Below are 16,075 nucleotides of genomic sequence, written 5' to 3' on the forward strand. Positions count from 1 at the left end.
CTGATCCACGGGATCAGTCTTTGGTGAAGAGACTTAGGTCAAGTTATAAGCGCGCCGTAAAAACACGAACAGAAGAGTTATTAAAAGATCACTGGGAATCTCTTGCATGTACAGCGGCACTGAGAGATACCGCTGGATTCTGGGGTGAGGTTAAGAATTTGAGATCATTTGGATCAAACATTACCCCCATAAACTGCAATATACCAGGGGATAGGTGGGTGGTCCATTTTCCAAGCATTTACGCTGCACCACACCCATTAACCGTAACACACTACCCCTCTACGGCACTGAACATCTCAATAATGGAGGTGGAAGATGCTATTACTCAAAGCGCAAGTAACAAAGCACCTGGTCCCGATGGATTGTCCATTGACCAAATTAAATCAGAACCCGATTTTTGGTCACCCTTATTGTGCAATATTTTTTATAATTTATCTAACAACCAAGTCCCGGCAAACTAAACAGCATCATCGTGCCAATCTTCAAGAAAGGCGATAGACTAGCCCCAGGCTGTTATCGCCCCATATCTTTAATAGATAATACCTTGAAGATTTTAGGAAGGGTTATTTTTAATAAGATTAGGACCTGGCAGAGGAAAACATGATTTTACATCCATGTCAGTTAGGCTTTAGAAGCAATGTAGAGACGGTTGAGCAATGCTTAAATCTAAATTTATTATTGGCTAAATACACCATTGCCAAAAAATCCCCTTTGTATTTGGGGTTTATGGATTTAAGTTCAGCTTTTGATTTTGTTAATCGTTCCCGCCTATGGTCTGTTTTGCTTAATTATGGGTTAGACAAGTCACTTGTTCATTTTTTAGCTCATTTACATAGTGACTTGAAAGCACGCGTTCGAATAAATAAAGACGGTGAAGTCTCAGGGGACATTTTAATTGGCAGGGGGGTCAGACAAGGTTGTGTCCTGGCCCCCCTGCTTTTTATTTTGTACATAAATGAATTGAGCAACTCTTTATGTAAATTGACTAGTGATGTCCCGAATATTAATAAAAAACCACTTCCCGTACTTCTTTACGCGGATGATGCGGTCCTTATGGGCCGCACACTCAATGCATTACGCACTTTAATAACAGGCTTTGTTCTATATATGGCCGACCTTGGTCTATGCACTAATTCTAGTAAATCTTTTATAATGTCCTGCGGTCAAAAAAAGCATAAAATCTGTCATATTGTTTCAGGGAATAATGTTTTAAAAAGCACAAGCACTTTCCCTTACTTAGGTCTGTTGTTTTCAGATTCTGGTTCCTGGCAGCCGCATGTTGCCAGTGGGAGGAATAAAATGGGTAAAGCCATTAATTCCATTATTAGCCTCCGGCAACCTAAACACGCCGAGGTAATAGTACCATTGTTACAAATTTATAAAACCCAATGTTTACCAACAGGAACCTATGGTGCAGAGGTGTGGGGTTATTTGAATTGTACCAACATACAGACCGAAGAGAATAGATTTTGTAGGAAGGTTCTGGGGGGGGGGTGATTTCTGCTCCAACTTGTGTTTGTCATAGGCAATTGAATCGCCCATATGTGGAGGATTTTATAAGATCGAGGCCCGCCTTGTTTTGGTTGAAAATATGGCAGAATCCTACTGCCTCTTTAACCCGCGAAATTATAACAGATTGTTTAAAATGCGAGCGGGCTAATCACATACCCTGGCTAAGAGCAGTCGAGAAAAGTTTAGTAAGTGTGGAGAAGGGGCACCTATTCTCATCACCCCTAACTATTGACTGTTCCCATAAGAACCTAGTAAAAAGGGCTCTGTATGATCAGTATACAAAGGAGAGGGAAAGGACCGAGCTTGTAAAGCCTACTATTATAAAGTATATTCCACTTCTTGAAACATCTGACAGGTTTAACAATATGCCACAGAGCTACTTGCTGAAAACATTGGGCAGATGGAACAGGAGCTTGCTGTTTCGCTTCAGAGATGGGAGCATCAAAAATCTACTCTGCTTCCCATTAGGCTTTAACAAGAATTTGGAAAATCTAAGCTGTCCCTGTAATTTAGGTGGTAAACAAAGCCTTTTACACTTTATGTTCTTCTGTGGCTTTTATGTAAAATATACTAAACATTACCTAATTCCCTATTTTAGAGAGAATGCCCTGATAGATTTTAACTTAGCATTTAGAGACTTGTTGACGTTAGGCACTGATGTTGTAATTTTTAGAGTTAGCTGCTTTTTTCAATCGGCTGTTCGCTCTCGAGCAACAATGAATATGGTCTGATAAAATTTGCACTATATCTGCATAGTTTGCACTTTTGTAATATTGCACTAGTGATTGTATTTTTGCACATACTGTGGTTAATCAGTCTGTGTATTGCCTCTATTGTAGTGCAAGCGTGGTTAATCATATTATATGTTGCACTTTAAAATAATGTCATTTGAATTTTATTCTATGTAATCAACTGTGCCACTTTTTATTAGCTTTCAAATGATTCTTTTATTGATTTTACTTAGATGAATTGTTGTGATGTATTTGTACTTTTATGGATGGTTTTTATATCCGAATAAAGATCCTTAAAAAAAATATATATATATTCAGTTATCAGATTCACTTATTACTGGTTTCCATGATACGTTTACTGCTCTTCAGAGACTCCCATTTTCACCCAGTAGACTTGCTAATTTCATAAAACCTACAGCCACAAATGTTGGTCTTGTCACAGACCCACTTGATGGAACATACCCTCTGTGGGTACACTTCACATGCCAGTGCTCAGAGGTGTGTAGCATACAGCTCTGCACCTCACTGCTTCGTGGTGCAGACAAGTAAAAACACACTGACGCTCAAATGACACAAGATCCCATTTACATTGCAGTGCCTCCAATATAGCCGCGTTCCATCCACCAGGTTCAGCGCCATCAAGAACACATTCTGGTTCAGACGGAATAACTAGTATGGTCGCCACCCCCGGAGGTACTGCTCATGCACAGACTAGTTTTACAACTAGCATAACAAAGCAGTGAGCTGGACACTGTCACTATAAGCAGTCTATTTCCTATGGTGGGCTTCGTTACGGGCAAGCATATAGCACAGTGATCTCACATGTGTGCTTCCAGGCACGGGATACTTGGCTCATCACAGTGGTCGCTTATGCAAGAGGAGGGAGGCCACACCAGTTCTTCTACCTACTGCTATAAGTGCAATGCTTGTGGATCGGGGGTAGATATTTTCCAAGGCTTGCCTCAAACAATCCACAACACATTCTTGTAGGAAGCATCTCATGGCTAATTCCCAAACAATCTTGGATTCTGTCGTCCTTTCATTTTAGGATTTGTTTTTACATGATCCGAGCTCCAAACTGCCTTGGTGCTTAATAAATCTATTCACAAATATCGCTACGCAAAGAGGCAAAGACTAGTTGAGTCAAACTAGTAGTACTAAAGTCTTCAAAATCTTGCAATTACATTTTCTGGCAAAAAGTGCACTATAACACAGGCACTAAAGCCACTTGACGTCACCACCCCCAACCTTCACCCACCCCAAACAAATATTAGGACTTAATCTAACCCAATCTGGCTAAGATGGAATTTGTTCTCGCTGAGATCTTTTCCCAAAGTTGTTTGCAGATGTCATTCCAGTGATCAGCACGGAAGGACAGGGGACTGTTACGGAACAGATTCCTTCATTTCATTGCTGCAAGACAAAAATATCCTTATACAAAACACAGCAAAACAAGCCTATAAACCGCCACACATCAACTTACAATAACTAACACAACTTACATACAGTATATTACATACTACAATTGCCAAAGGGAGACCGAGACATCGCCCTTTCAAGGTTGGCCCAATTTCGCCAATATCTCGTAGATGGATCAGGTGGTCTGTTTAACCGGGGTGCTCTGAGGTCTCAGATCAACACACCAACGCCTCTCTAACAAACCTCAATTCTAAATATTTAAATTGCAATTGGACCAAGTGCCTAAAGTGGTATTAAAGGGTATTTACAAACTCCATATTTCTAAACGTCGTCTCTTCTCTCACTTTCGAAAACGCACCCCTAGCATGAATCCATTTCAATGTGCTCTAAACAGATTCTCCAAGTTCCTCCAAACGAACCATGGTTACATACATCTTGTTCCCTTCCTGTATTTAAAACCTTGGTAAATGTTTACAGAGAAAGCCCTTACACTCTTCCAAAGTGTTGCTACAAATGACTGCCTTAAGCTCCCAAGACAGTTTTAATAGCTGAGCGGCATTAGCAAGTGTTTGACAATCCTGCCACCCCAATCCATTCATTCCAATACCAGCATCTGTTTAAAACCCAGAAGTCCCTCAACCTTCACCAGCAAGCACCTGAAGATGTCTCAGTATATATTGATGCTCTGTTGAGTAAGGCCATCCACTGCCTTCATGTGGCCAGTTAATAGGAGGGTACAAAGTTTTCACTGAGCCAAGAAATTTTTCTAAAGATGCCACATTTTGTTCTTGAAAGGCTAAGTTTAATTGATTAACTTTAACAGAACAATTTGTTTCCTGCACAGAAAATAACAGTTTTCACTTTAAGGGCAGCAAAGCTGAAAAGTAGATGCAGAGTTTCTTTTCTGCAAGATTAGGTTTCAGGGATTTTTCTGTGCACAATGGCATTGTACAAGAAAAGAGAATTGTATTTTGTAAGAGGCACATAAGGATACGCTCGACAAGCGGGGCTGCCTCCTTCAAGGCCGTCACATTGTGATCCTGCGAGCATTGGCGATGCAAGAGCACAACTGGCCCAGTTGGACCTTCAAGGGATTATGAAAATGATAAACAGACTGCACGGAGGTCTGGTTCCTGCCTTTGGATGACCTTGTGGAGAACACAGGGCAAGAATTCTCCTTCTGGAACCATCGAGCAGCCCGGAGCCCTCACAACTCACTATCACCGAAGACATCCTCCTTGGGCCTGAGGGAGCGCTGGTTTGGGGATTTCCCCTGACGGGCGGCACGCGTCGATGAGCCTGAACAATTCCTCAAAATACCCAGAGGTCCAAGAGAGAGGGTCACTCACGGCGGCACAGAAAGAAAAGCAAAGCTTCAATAAAGAAGTGGCAGACCACAGCATCTCTAGTGAATGAAGACAGACAGTGGGCCGTCATTTCAGGGACAAGAAATGGCTGATTTCCCGACCCAGTTTCACATGAAAAATATAAAAGTGAGACCTCGATGCTCAGACAAACAGAGAGGCTGAGAGGGTTCTGCGGACCCTCATGAAAGTAACACAAATTGCACTGGCAGAACATCAGAACATTGATCGAGGCATCTACTCGTTCTTTAGTGTTTACTTGCTGATGCCGCACACCATGACGGAACAAGCTCCAAGCCCACTGCACAAGGAGAGAACGGTGGCGGACATCACCCCCCACCATCCAGGGTGGACACAACCACAGCCGATGATGATGCCATCATGGCTAGGAGTTTAAAGGGCAAATGACAAAGCCCATTGAAGACACAGGGTCCGACACTCTGATCTGTGTGTGAACCATATGATGCCAGTCGGGGGCTGCGGTGATGGCGGAATGAGGACTGGGGGAGGTGACACTAAACGTCTCTTTCTTTTGTAGATTTCAAAGCTCTTCAAAGGTCGGTGCTCCCGGAAGGAGTCACCTGAATCCTGGGTTGGGGCCAGAAAGACCCCGACGGACAGTGTTCAGGCACCGGAGAGAGCGGAGGACAGAGGAGAGGTGAGTGGAATGGACTTGGACAGTAAGGTGGGCGCCTCCCAGATGTGGTCTGATCATTTCAATTTCTAGGTAAATCCCACCCCCTCTCAGCACTACAAAGACCATGAGCAGGAGGCTGCTTGAAACTAGAGCCAGCCTACGCTGGACTGGTGTCGTTGTTGTGAAAGTTTTAGAGGAAAGTTTTAAGAGGAAAATAATACTGATGGTGCTAATGTGGATGTACAGTACCCTGGTTCAGGCCACTGCAAGTGGCACGAGTCACCCTTGGATCTGGGCCCACTGGTTCAGTCCGGGGTGACATCATCAATAAAATAAAAAACTGCTTAACAGCTGCAAAATTGGTTATTAGCATGTGAGCCACACACAATTCGACACAACATCACTGGACATCTCTCCAGAGGTGTGTGTCCCTCAGAAGTGTTGCACCAGCTGCGAGAAAAATCCACTCCATGGTTGCAAGTAACAAAGGGGCCGCAGCATCCCAAAGCTGTTGTATTCCACGGGAGAATAGTGGGCCAAGGAGCAGTTGCACCTGCGCTCAGGAATGTCACTTCTTTATTCAAATCTCTAGGAGTCACACCTTTTCCATATTTTAAATTTCTCACATATAAATATTGCCAGGCAGGACACAGTTTTTTCCCTCACACGCCTCTTGATCTTCCTTACCCTGCACCTTTTTGGGTCACAACAGCCAAACGGCCCGGCTGCCTTTGGCCCTCTGCACATTCAGCCTTGGGGCTCCACAGTTTCCTTGTGAAAATCACTGGAACCTTAAAGTCAGTTCTCCAATCAGAATTGAAACCATGTGCAGTTATTTTATGTGGTCCACGTCCACCCACATCTTGAATTGTTTTGTGAAGTGATCCCGAGGTCGTGTATCCGTTCAGGCTTTGAGGAGATTGTTTTGTTAGCTTCACAACAGAATACCTAGTTGACAAAGTAGGATGTCTTATTAAGTTCTGTTAATAGTGAGATAACCAGCCAGTAAACAAGCAGCACATATGTGTGTGTCACCTGCATGCCATGAGGCCTGTGGCAGAATCCCTCAGGAATGGAGACTCTCCACAGGAAACTGAGATGTGGGGTCAGTCTCTGCAGGTGAGGGAAGGTGGCTGAGAGGGCTGGAGTCAGCCCCTCCCCCGCGGCCCACAGGAACTGAGACCTGTGGCATCAGACACCCAGCCAGCGGTGTGACCAGGATGCAGGAGTTGTAAAGAAATGTCTCTCCATCTTTTTTCAGAAATGTGACGCCTCCGAACTACCCTCACAGTTTTCATTGATAGACGACAGGACGCTGAGCAGTGATCTTTATTGTTTGGATCTGTGTGGTTACCAAAAATGATACATAAATACCTTGAAAAAATAAGGACCGGAATGAGGCTTTAGAAGACACACAAGGAGGCATCTGAGGACTTGAAGAAGGATGTGGTGCCTGGAATGAGTGGTCAGGGACCTGGGCAGAGGTTTGAGGGTTGAAATGAGGCTTCTAAAGACTGAAGAGGAAGCTACGGACTGGAAGGAGGTCACTGCAGACCGGAGAGAGATGTTTTAGGACTAGGAGCAGATCTGAGGATTACAATGAGGTTCATGAGAACTGGACGAGGCCTCTTCTCATTGGAGAGAACTTATTAATGAATGGGACCTGAATATGGCTTTCATGAAACTTCAATGATGTCTGGAGTCACTGAAGGAATGTTTTGAAGACTGGCATCCTAGTTCGGAAATTGTAAATGAGAGTTTACACAACTCTGAATTGAGGAAACCCTGAGGGGACATTTCCAGACCACAACTGCGTTTTCTGTGTGTTCAAGGTACTTTTCTTAGGACTTTAGTTAAGGTTTAAAGATACAAGTATGTTTTGTGAGGACAGCAGCTCATTTCTGTAGCAGTTATTTCAGGACTCATAGGAGTGTGCTGAAAACTCGCAGGGATTTATGAAAATTTAAGAGAGCTTCCTGATGGCGCAAGGGAGTTTTCCAAGGACTAAAGTTCTTAGGGGAATCAAAGGTATTTTCTGAGGACTTACGGTTTATTTTGAGGATGCAAAGTGATTTTATGAGGATCTGAAAGTTTCCTAGCAGTTTGTGTGAGCTCAGTGGCGGCATTTACACACTGCGGCAGTGAGACCTGCTCCTTACACACAGAGAGAAGGATATTAAACCAGCCTTACCTGCTCAGGGTGCTTCTGACATCCTGCAAAACAGAGAAACAAACACAGAGAAATCAGTTTCCACAGGAGATATTAAAGTTATGGCAGTGAAACACTTCTTTCCATCTATGGTTAAAAACAGTGACTGGGGTCACATGATGCAGCACATTCTGTAGTATCGCATGACTAAGCACAGAATGTGATATTCTGAATGAGGTCACATGACATAGCAGACAATGATATTCTGAATGGTAATGAAATAGTGCAGTGCCATTCTGAATGGAGTCACAAAACACAGCACATTCTGATTTTCTGATTGGAGTCACTCAACACATTGTATGATGTTCTCAACAGGGGCACATGCATGGGCATCATTGAGGGATTTCCAGGGGTCTTGGCTGTGACTCCTGACTTGCCCCTTCAGACCCCCGGCACTGCTTGTGTGACCTGTGGCCTCAGAGGTAGCAAAATGAGTACCAAGAAGACAGAGGCTACCGGTCCTTAGCCGTGCTGAACCTTCGTTTCAGGACAATTCTTAATTACACTAATGGTGAATCACTATTAGTGTAGTAAAACAAGCATTGAAAATGCAATAGGTCTCGCCTTTGATTAAGTTACAGCCATTTGCTTTGCTGATGGTATTGTATAGCAAACCAAATGGCTTTAACTTAGTAAAAGGCGCGACCTATTGCACCTCTGCTTGTCGTCCAGGGCATCACTGCTGCCAGTGAGCCCGGCCACCAGAGGAGGCTTATGACGGCGATGTTCACTGGCTGACCACAGTCCAGACGTGCACACTGACCCGCCACTAGGCATGGCGAGATACTGCATACTCCGACTCGCCACTGAAGGTCATGCTGGGTTATGCCACCCCCAGGCAGGTCACCGCTCATTCTCCACTGGGTTGTGGGCAAGACCAGGGAACTATGTGGCGACGGATGGCCACCTTATGCGGCAGGGGTAAGCAGCAAAAAGGCGAATTATGAGGCACACTGTGGCACTTGGACATTTCAGTACACATTACACAAAAGGCGTTGCCACCTTTAAATAAAAGGGGAATTCTTAAGTGCTTTGCGGTTTTGTCTGGCATTGAAGCACTTCTCGCCATTCTGTTTATACTGGCCAGCCTGCCACCCAGAATAAGGCCGTTCGTGCTATCCTGCTACCATTGTGGGCGCTGTCAGTGACCTCACTAACTTCTCTCTGGGTGACCCAGGGGCACCCCCTAAAGACTGGGTTCTGGAGAGGTTTGTGGGTGGGTGGGAGCGCTTCAAAGAGAGGGAGGCTAGATCTGCATTTCTTACAATGTATAATAAAAAACGTACCGCAAGTAATGCCACACAGATGAAAGAGTAGTTTCCAAACGGGTCAGTTGGCGACTAAGGGGTGAACGCATGCGTGCGTGTCCATGAAAGACTCGCGTGAGTTGGAGGTCACCTCGTAAAACAAGGGGAGGGAGGGAAGATGTGCACGCGGGGAGACAAACCAGACAGAAGATGTGCATGCGGGTATTGACCCCTATACTGGCGGGCGAAAAACAAAGTCCACAGTGTATCACGCTGCCAGTAAAGGGGCCAATATCCGCGTGCATATCTTCAGTCTGGTTTGTCTCCCGATGTGCACGCTGGAATCGCATCAATTTCAAAAGGCCTCTTATGGCAGAGAAGCGCATGCGCTGCTCTCGCCAGGCCGAGACCTAAAAAATGAGGCAACAGGATGTAGAATTGAAACTTCAGTGACAGATGTCCTAAGTAACAACATTTTTAAATGTTCGTAGTGTGCGTGCTGGTGGATGAGTGTGTGTCTGTGTGAAAGAGAATGTGTTTGTGAGTGTATGTCTGTATGTCGGAGCATGAGAGTGGGTTAGTAAAAGTGAGTGTCAGTGAGGGGTAGTGAGTGAGAGCCACTAAAAGGCAGTGACTGAGAACGAGTGAGATTGAGTGTCAGTGAGTATGAGTGAGTCAGAATGAGCGACAATAAGAGGGAGTGCACATGACTGAAAAAGCATGAGTGAGTAAGAGAGGGAATCTGAGTGTGAGTATGTGTAGATCAAGGAGATAGAATGAGTGATTGAGTGTGTGTAAATGAAGGAGTTAGAGCAAGTGAGTATGAGTAAGTGTGTTGTAGTCAGAGTGTGAATGAGAATGAGTGTGAGTGAGAATGTGATTTAAACTTGCTAGTATGCCATTGGTCCTTACATATTGAAGGTAATTCGTGGCTTAGAGAGGTGCCCATGGAACAATTCTACCACTAGCATACTGGAGGCAATTGTTAGCATGACAGGCACCTGTGAAAACTACTGCTTCTGGCATGCTAGAGGTAAATCTTGGCATAATGGAAACCAACTAAGTAATATTGGCACACTTGAGGCAATTCTTTGGCATAGGGTCAACCATGGTAAAATGCTGGCACAAGCTCATTGGAGATGCTTCTTGGCATAAGGGAGGAAAACCATGAAACAGGAGGGGGGCGCAAAAATTACAAAATTCTAGTTCCAATGTACTAGGTGTAATTTCAACCAGCGGTGGTTTCTCTTTGGGGGTGTCAGGGTATCGCCCCCCTGTAATTGTTGCCCTTTGGCTGCTAAAATGCATTTAGAAGGTTTATATTCCCGGACGAGTGTTTTTGTTTCAGCCGCGGACCGGGTGCACATTGAAGGCAGTGGACTTTTCATTTATGAGTGGGCGGGGTGGGGCATCATTCTAGACAGCACCGGAAAAGTGTATGGGTCTGAGGATATGTAAGTGTGCATGTCAGGTTAGATGGGTGTCTTCCCACAACCAACCCGAAAGGGGCACAAAAGGCCTCTCCTACCAACACAACGTTAGTGAGCCGTGGATCACAGCCGCAGCCTCCCTGGTCTTTTAAGGATAGCTGACTTAGCCTATTCCAGCCAATCCTGATGCTGCTCTTATGCTGTGAAGCAGCATCTGGTTTGGCTCAAGAGGTGATGAGTAGCCTAGTCATGGAGGCAGCACTGGGGTGGGAGGTTTGGCTTCACAGAAGAACATGGCCAATCAGAGTATGGCTTTATTATGAAGTCATGCAATGATTGGTCATTTTCTATCTCTTGCTGCCTTTCCTTCATTCGCTCTACTGTTTCCGCCTCATCATGCCCAGCCCAGGGAGTAGCAAAGACGAGGTTGAGGAGCGCTGCATGTAAGTAGCGGTTATTATAAGAAACTATTTTACAGGATTGTTTTCTTAATATGTGTTGGACTTGGCCCTTTTTGCAGGCAGGTTCATCTCTAAACTTTTTGCCTTCCCCTAGCTTTTTCTGTGACATGGTGTTGGTGGTTTTAGGCCTCTGGGCACTTTAGCACTGATGTCCAGTGTAAAGTGTGTGCACTCTTTATGTTACATTTGGTAAGATTTGCCTGCTGTCCCATAGGAATGCATTGGGGATTCCCTGATAAGCATTTCAGTGGTAATTCCTGATATGAGAGAAGCAGCATGGTCACGTTTAGTATATTTGGAATTGCAATAATAAATGCTGCACAATGGTGTGTGCAGATTTATTATAACTATATTAGAAATGCCACTTTTAGAAATTGGCATTTCTTTGTGCTGTGTGTCTGCCTGCCTGAAGTGAATTGCATGTCTGGCTTGTGAGTGACAGGGGCTGGGAGGTGTGTGTAGCTCCACAAGGGGCAGGGTGAGTCAGCACTAAGCTGAATGGGACATCTATATTGGGAGTAGTGGGAGGAGTAATCCCCTGACTCTGAATAGATCTGTGCCTCGCCTGTACAATGCTGGCTCCGCCCCCTGTGGTGTGTCTGATCACCTAGCCCCCACCTGACAAAGGGGAAGAGAAGCCTGGTAAACAAAGTGCTCCAATTCCTCCCTGAATCAGTTGCATCTGATTCCCCCAAACCTTGAACTGCAGACAATGGATTGTGTGGTATAAATATTGGGGCTGTGACCCCATAAATGTGTTCTGTGCTTGTTGCTGAACCTGCAGGGGTGTGCTACTGCTGGGGCCCAGGAGGAACCGCCATGAGGGCTTGCCTCCCTGGGCCCAGCATTGCCCTCTTGATCCCTAAGGACTTTTTGGGACTTCTAGCGCCTCGTGAGCGCTGTGCTTTATTTCTTTATTTTCCTAAGAAGGAGGAGAGCGTGGGCTGCGCAGCGCTGAGCTGAGCCCCGTCGTAGGGATTCACCTATGATGCCTTACCGAGCGGGAGCCCTCCCTGCTTATGGGATATTTAAATATGCAAGTACCCACCCTGCTTCTGCTGCTATTTTTGCGGGGGCCCACCCCGCATTTGTGTTATTTTGGATATGCGGGTGCCCACCCAGCATTTTGGTGAGATCACCGCTGCGGCCCGAGCCGCTGAAGAAATCCTATCCGGGCCGCTACTGAGCGCGTCCCAGAAGCCAGGCGGCCTTGCCTGACAATGGGCGGGGCTTAGAGCTCGTCCCGCAAGCAGGTGGAGGAATTCCTGTCTGGAGAGGCCACAACGAGACCCGTCCGGAGCCTTGCAGGCTCCACATTGAAGTCCCGGTCCCAGGAAGGGGGACCAGGCGAAGAGAGCAGACCAAGCCTCCCCAGCGAGGGAGAAGGACAGAGTGCCGGTCCCAGTAGCGAGAGAAGAACGGAGAATATTCCCAGAATAGCCCGTTGAGTGAGGGCTTGGCTGGGTACAGTGCCAGTGCCCACTTCCTGAGCGGCCCCCGCCTGATGGAGGGACGCTCCAACGATGGGGCATAGTTCGTCCAGAGGGTCCAGAGGGGCCTGTGCCCCTTCCAGTGTGGCCATTCTTACAGCTCCCCCGTCTGCAAGAGGGCAGCTTCACCGAGGGGCAATTTGAGTCAGAGTGCCCCAGTGGGAGCCCCGATAGCACAGTCGTGCCCGGGCCCCTTTACTTTGTTTACAGCTGCCCCGCCTGAGAGAGGGCAGCTGCAACGTTTTGGCATTTGTTTTATAGCGTCCCAGTTGGGCTCTCAGGGCACAGTCAGTGCCAGTGTCTAATTTCCTCCACAGCTGCACGACAATTAGCGGCAGCTGCAACGTTTAGGCTATCATTTCTTTGGGGGCATTTTGGATGAGACAGGAGTGAAATACACTCCTCTGCCCCAGCGCAATTGCGCACTTGTGAGTTCTGCATTGGCAGCACGCCCTGACGGATCTATGACAGAATATCGACCACAAAAATATCGACCTACAAGAATATCGAGTCAACAATATCGAGGGCAAAAATATCGACATCCTATCTACAACATGGTAAGTACAAAAATATCGAAAAAATAATATCGTTGTAAAAAATATCGATGTTAAAAATATCGATTTTTTTTATATATATAAATGTAAAAGTAAGTATATAACACTAATAAATAAAATAAACATATTTAAAAGTATCTAATAATGTTTAAAATTAATAAATAAAAATATATACAGTAAAGATATAATATATATGTACTAAACAATAAGTATTAATAATTAATTTACTAAAAATACCCCTTTACCCAAAAACTGAAAACTGACCCAGAACCCTAAAAATACCCCTTTACCCAAGAACTGAAAACTGACCCTGAACCCTAAAAATACCCCTTTACCCAAGAACTGAAAACTGACCCTGAACCCTAAAAATACCCCTTTACCCAAAAACTGAAAACTGACACTGAACCCTAAAAATACCCCTTTACCCATGAACTGAAAACTGACCCTGAACCCTAAAAATACCCCTTTCCCCATGAACTGAAAACTGACCCTGAACCCTAAAAATACCCCTTTACCCATGAACTGAAAACTGACCCTGAACCCTAAAAATACCCCTTTACCCATGAACTGAAAACTGACCCTGAACCCTAAAAATACCCCTTTACCCAAAAACTGAAAACTGACCCTGAACCCTAAAAATACCCCTTTACCCATGAACTGAAAACTGACCCTGAACCCTAAAAATACCCCTTTCCCCATGAACTGAAAACTGACCCTGAACCCTAAAAATACCCCTTTACCCAAGAACTGAAAACTGACCCTGAACCCTAAAAATACCCCTTTACCCAAGAACTGAAAACTGACCCTGAACCCTAAAAATACCCCTTTACCCAAAAACTGAAAACTGACCCTGAACACTAAAAATACCCCTTTACCCATGAACTGAAAACTGACCCTGAACCCTAAAAATACCCCTTTACCCATGAACTGAAAACTGACCCTGAACACTAAAAATACCCCTTTACCCATGAACTGAAAACTGACCCTGAACCCTAAAAATACCCCTTTACCCAAAAACTGAAAACTGACCCTGAACCCTAAAAACACCCCTTTACCCAAAAACTGAAAACTGCCCCTAAACACTCAAAATACCCCTTTACCCAAAAACCCAAAAATGACCCTGAACCCTAAAAATACTCCTTAACCCAAAGTTAAATATTATTATTTAATTAGCAATTAATAATTAATTAACAATAACAATAAAGTAAATATATTAGCACATAAGCTGTAATTAATATAATTTAATAATTATTATCATTTTTCCCCAATTAATTAATTAACAGTAACTAAAAATTATATATAAATAAATTACTCTAATAATGTAATTAACTAACTAATATTATTTAATTACCAATTAATTACTAATTTAAAATATGTACCAAATTATATTAATTAATTAACTAATTAATATTAATTATTTGCCAATTAATTAGTTATAAATATTTAAAAACATATATTAATTAATTAATTATTATTAAATTACTCCCCACCCTATTCCCCTATAAACCCACATCCCGCTACAGAAAATATATATCAATTAATCAATTAATTATTTCCCAATTAATCAATATTAATTAGCAAATAATTATAATTAATTAATTAATCCTACTAATTATTAATCAACTTACCATAATTAAATTACTTCCCACCCTATTCCCCTATAAACCCACAACCCGCTCCGGTACTAAACATCAAATTTACTTATAAATTTCTATATTATTATAGAAAATGTATACACATATAATAGTAATTATTTTAAATACTTAAATTAAACATATAACACATACATAATAAAAAACTATAAAATAATACAAATATCGATATTAGTGTCATCGAAATTATTAACATCGATATATATGCTATCGATATTACTAACTTCGATATTACTTACATCGATATTAAGTATTTCGATATTACTTACCTTGGGTCGATATTCTGTCCTACGATATTCTTGCCTTCGATATTATGCTCCTTCGATATTACAGACTCGATATTATGGTAAGTCGATATTTACAACTCGATATTTTGACTGTCTACCCGCCCTGACATTATGGGCATAGGGCATTTGAACCCTCTGAGAAGGACAGTTGGCAAGCGGGAGGGTGTTAGGTTGATAGGGCAACAGGCCCTAAATGTGATTTATTTTGTGCGCAGGAAATGTGATTCGTGCACCCTGATTTATGCCTCTAATGTGGTTTTTATATGAGGTTATTTGCATACTGTGGTTTATACCCCTATTGTGAATTATGCTTAGGAGGTTTTGGGCTACTATGTTTAGGCTTATGAGGTTGGCACAATGTATTTTACGCCTGATGTGATACTGTGCATAGTATGGTTTATGTTGCAGGATATAATGCCGAGTACAGTGTTTGCCAGTAATTACTGGTTGTGTTCTATGTTTATTATGGGTTCTACATTTAATATTTTCACTTTGTGATGGTCCAATTGGCCCTGTCATGCGTATATAATCCCCCTGTAAATATTGGCTAGTGCCAGTTGGCACAGTGTATATTGTGTGATTACTATTCTAATGTCTTTATGATAATACAAAGGCTATTTTTATACATAACCTTGTGTGGAGTTTCTTTTGTGGTGTGCCTAGTGTGTTGTTGCTGTGAGTGTGTTGTGCAAACGCTTTACACATTTCCTCTGGGATAAGCCTGACTGCTCGTGCCAAGCTACCAAGTGGGTAAGCAGAGGTTATCTTCAGCATGTAACTCCCTTGCCCTGACTAGAGTGGTGGTTTCTGCCTGGCTTTGGCGCAAGCCTTAGCCAACCAGAGATCCCATTTCTAACAATATGTTTAATAAGACAATAAATTAACTTGATAAACAAAACAGACAAAATAGATACACAAGCAGACATTCAGAATATGGTAAGAAACATTATGAAAACGGGCCATAAAATTAAAGGGTGCAGAGAGGAAAACTAAGGAGCAGTGAAAGATAAAATCACAAGGAGAGGTCAAATGAGTGGGCAACAAAAATATACATTTTCTGATTGAGGACTGCCATCGAGTTG

At 43.5% G+C, this 16,075-nt stretch overlaps 1 protein-coding gene across 1 annotated transcript in view; it reads right to left on the minus strand.

Moving 5' to 3' along the window:
- Nucleotides 1–16,075, minus strand: part of LOC147710228 (E3 ubiquitin-protein ligase TRIM39-like) — a 98,838-nt gene that overhangs the window by 28,461 nt on the left and 54,302 nt on the right. The window contains exon 4 of the mRNA XM_086919959.1: nucleotides 7,855–7,877. Coding sequence (XP_086776085.1) covers nucleotides 7,855–7,877 — 23 coding nt within the window. The remainder of the gene's footprint in view (nucleotides 1–7,854; nucleotides 7,878–16,075) is intronic.

Source organism: Lissotriton vulgaris, chromosome 5, assembly GCF_964263255.1.
Source record: "Lissotriton vulgaris chromosome 5, aLisVul1.2, whole genome shotgun sequence".
Classification (NCBI taxonomy): domain Eukaryota; kingdom Metazoa; phylum Chordata; class Amphibia; order Caudata; family Salamandridae; genus Lissotriton; species Lissotriton vulgaris.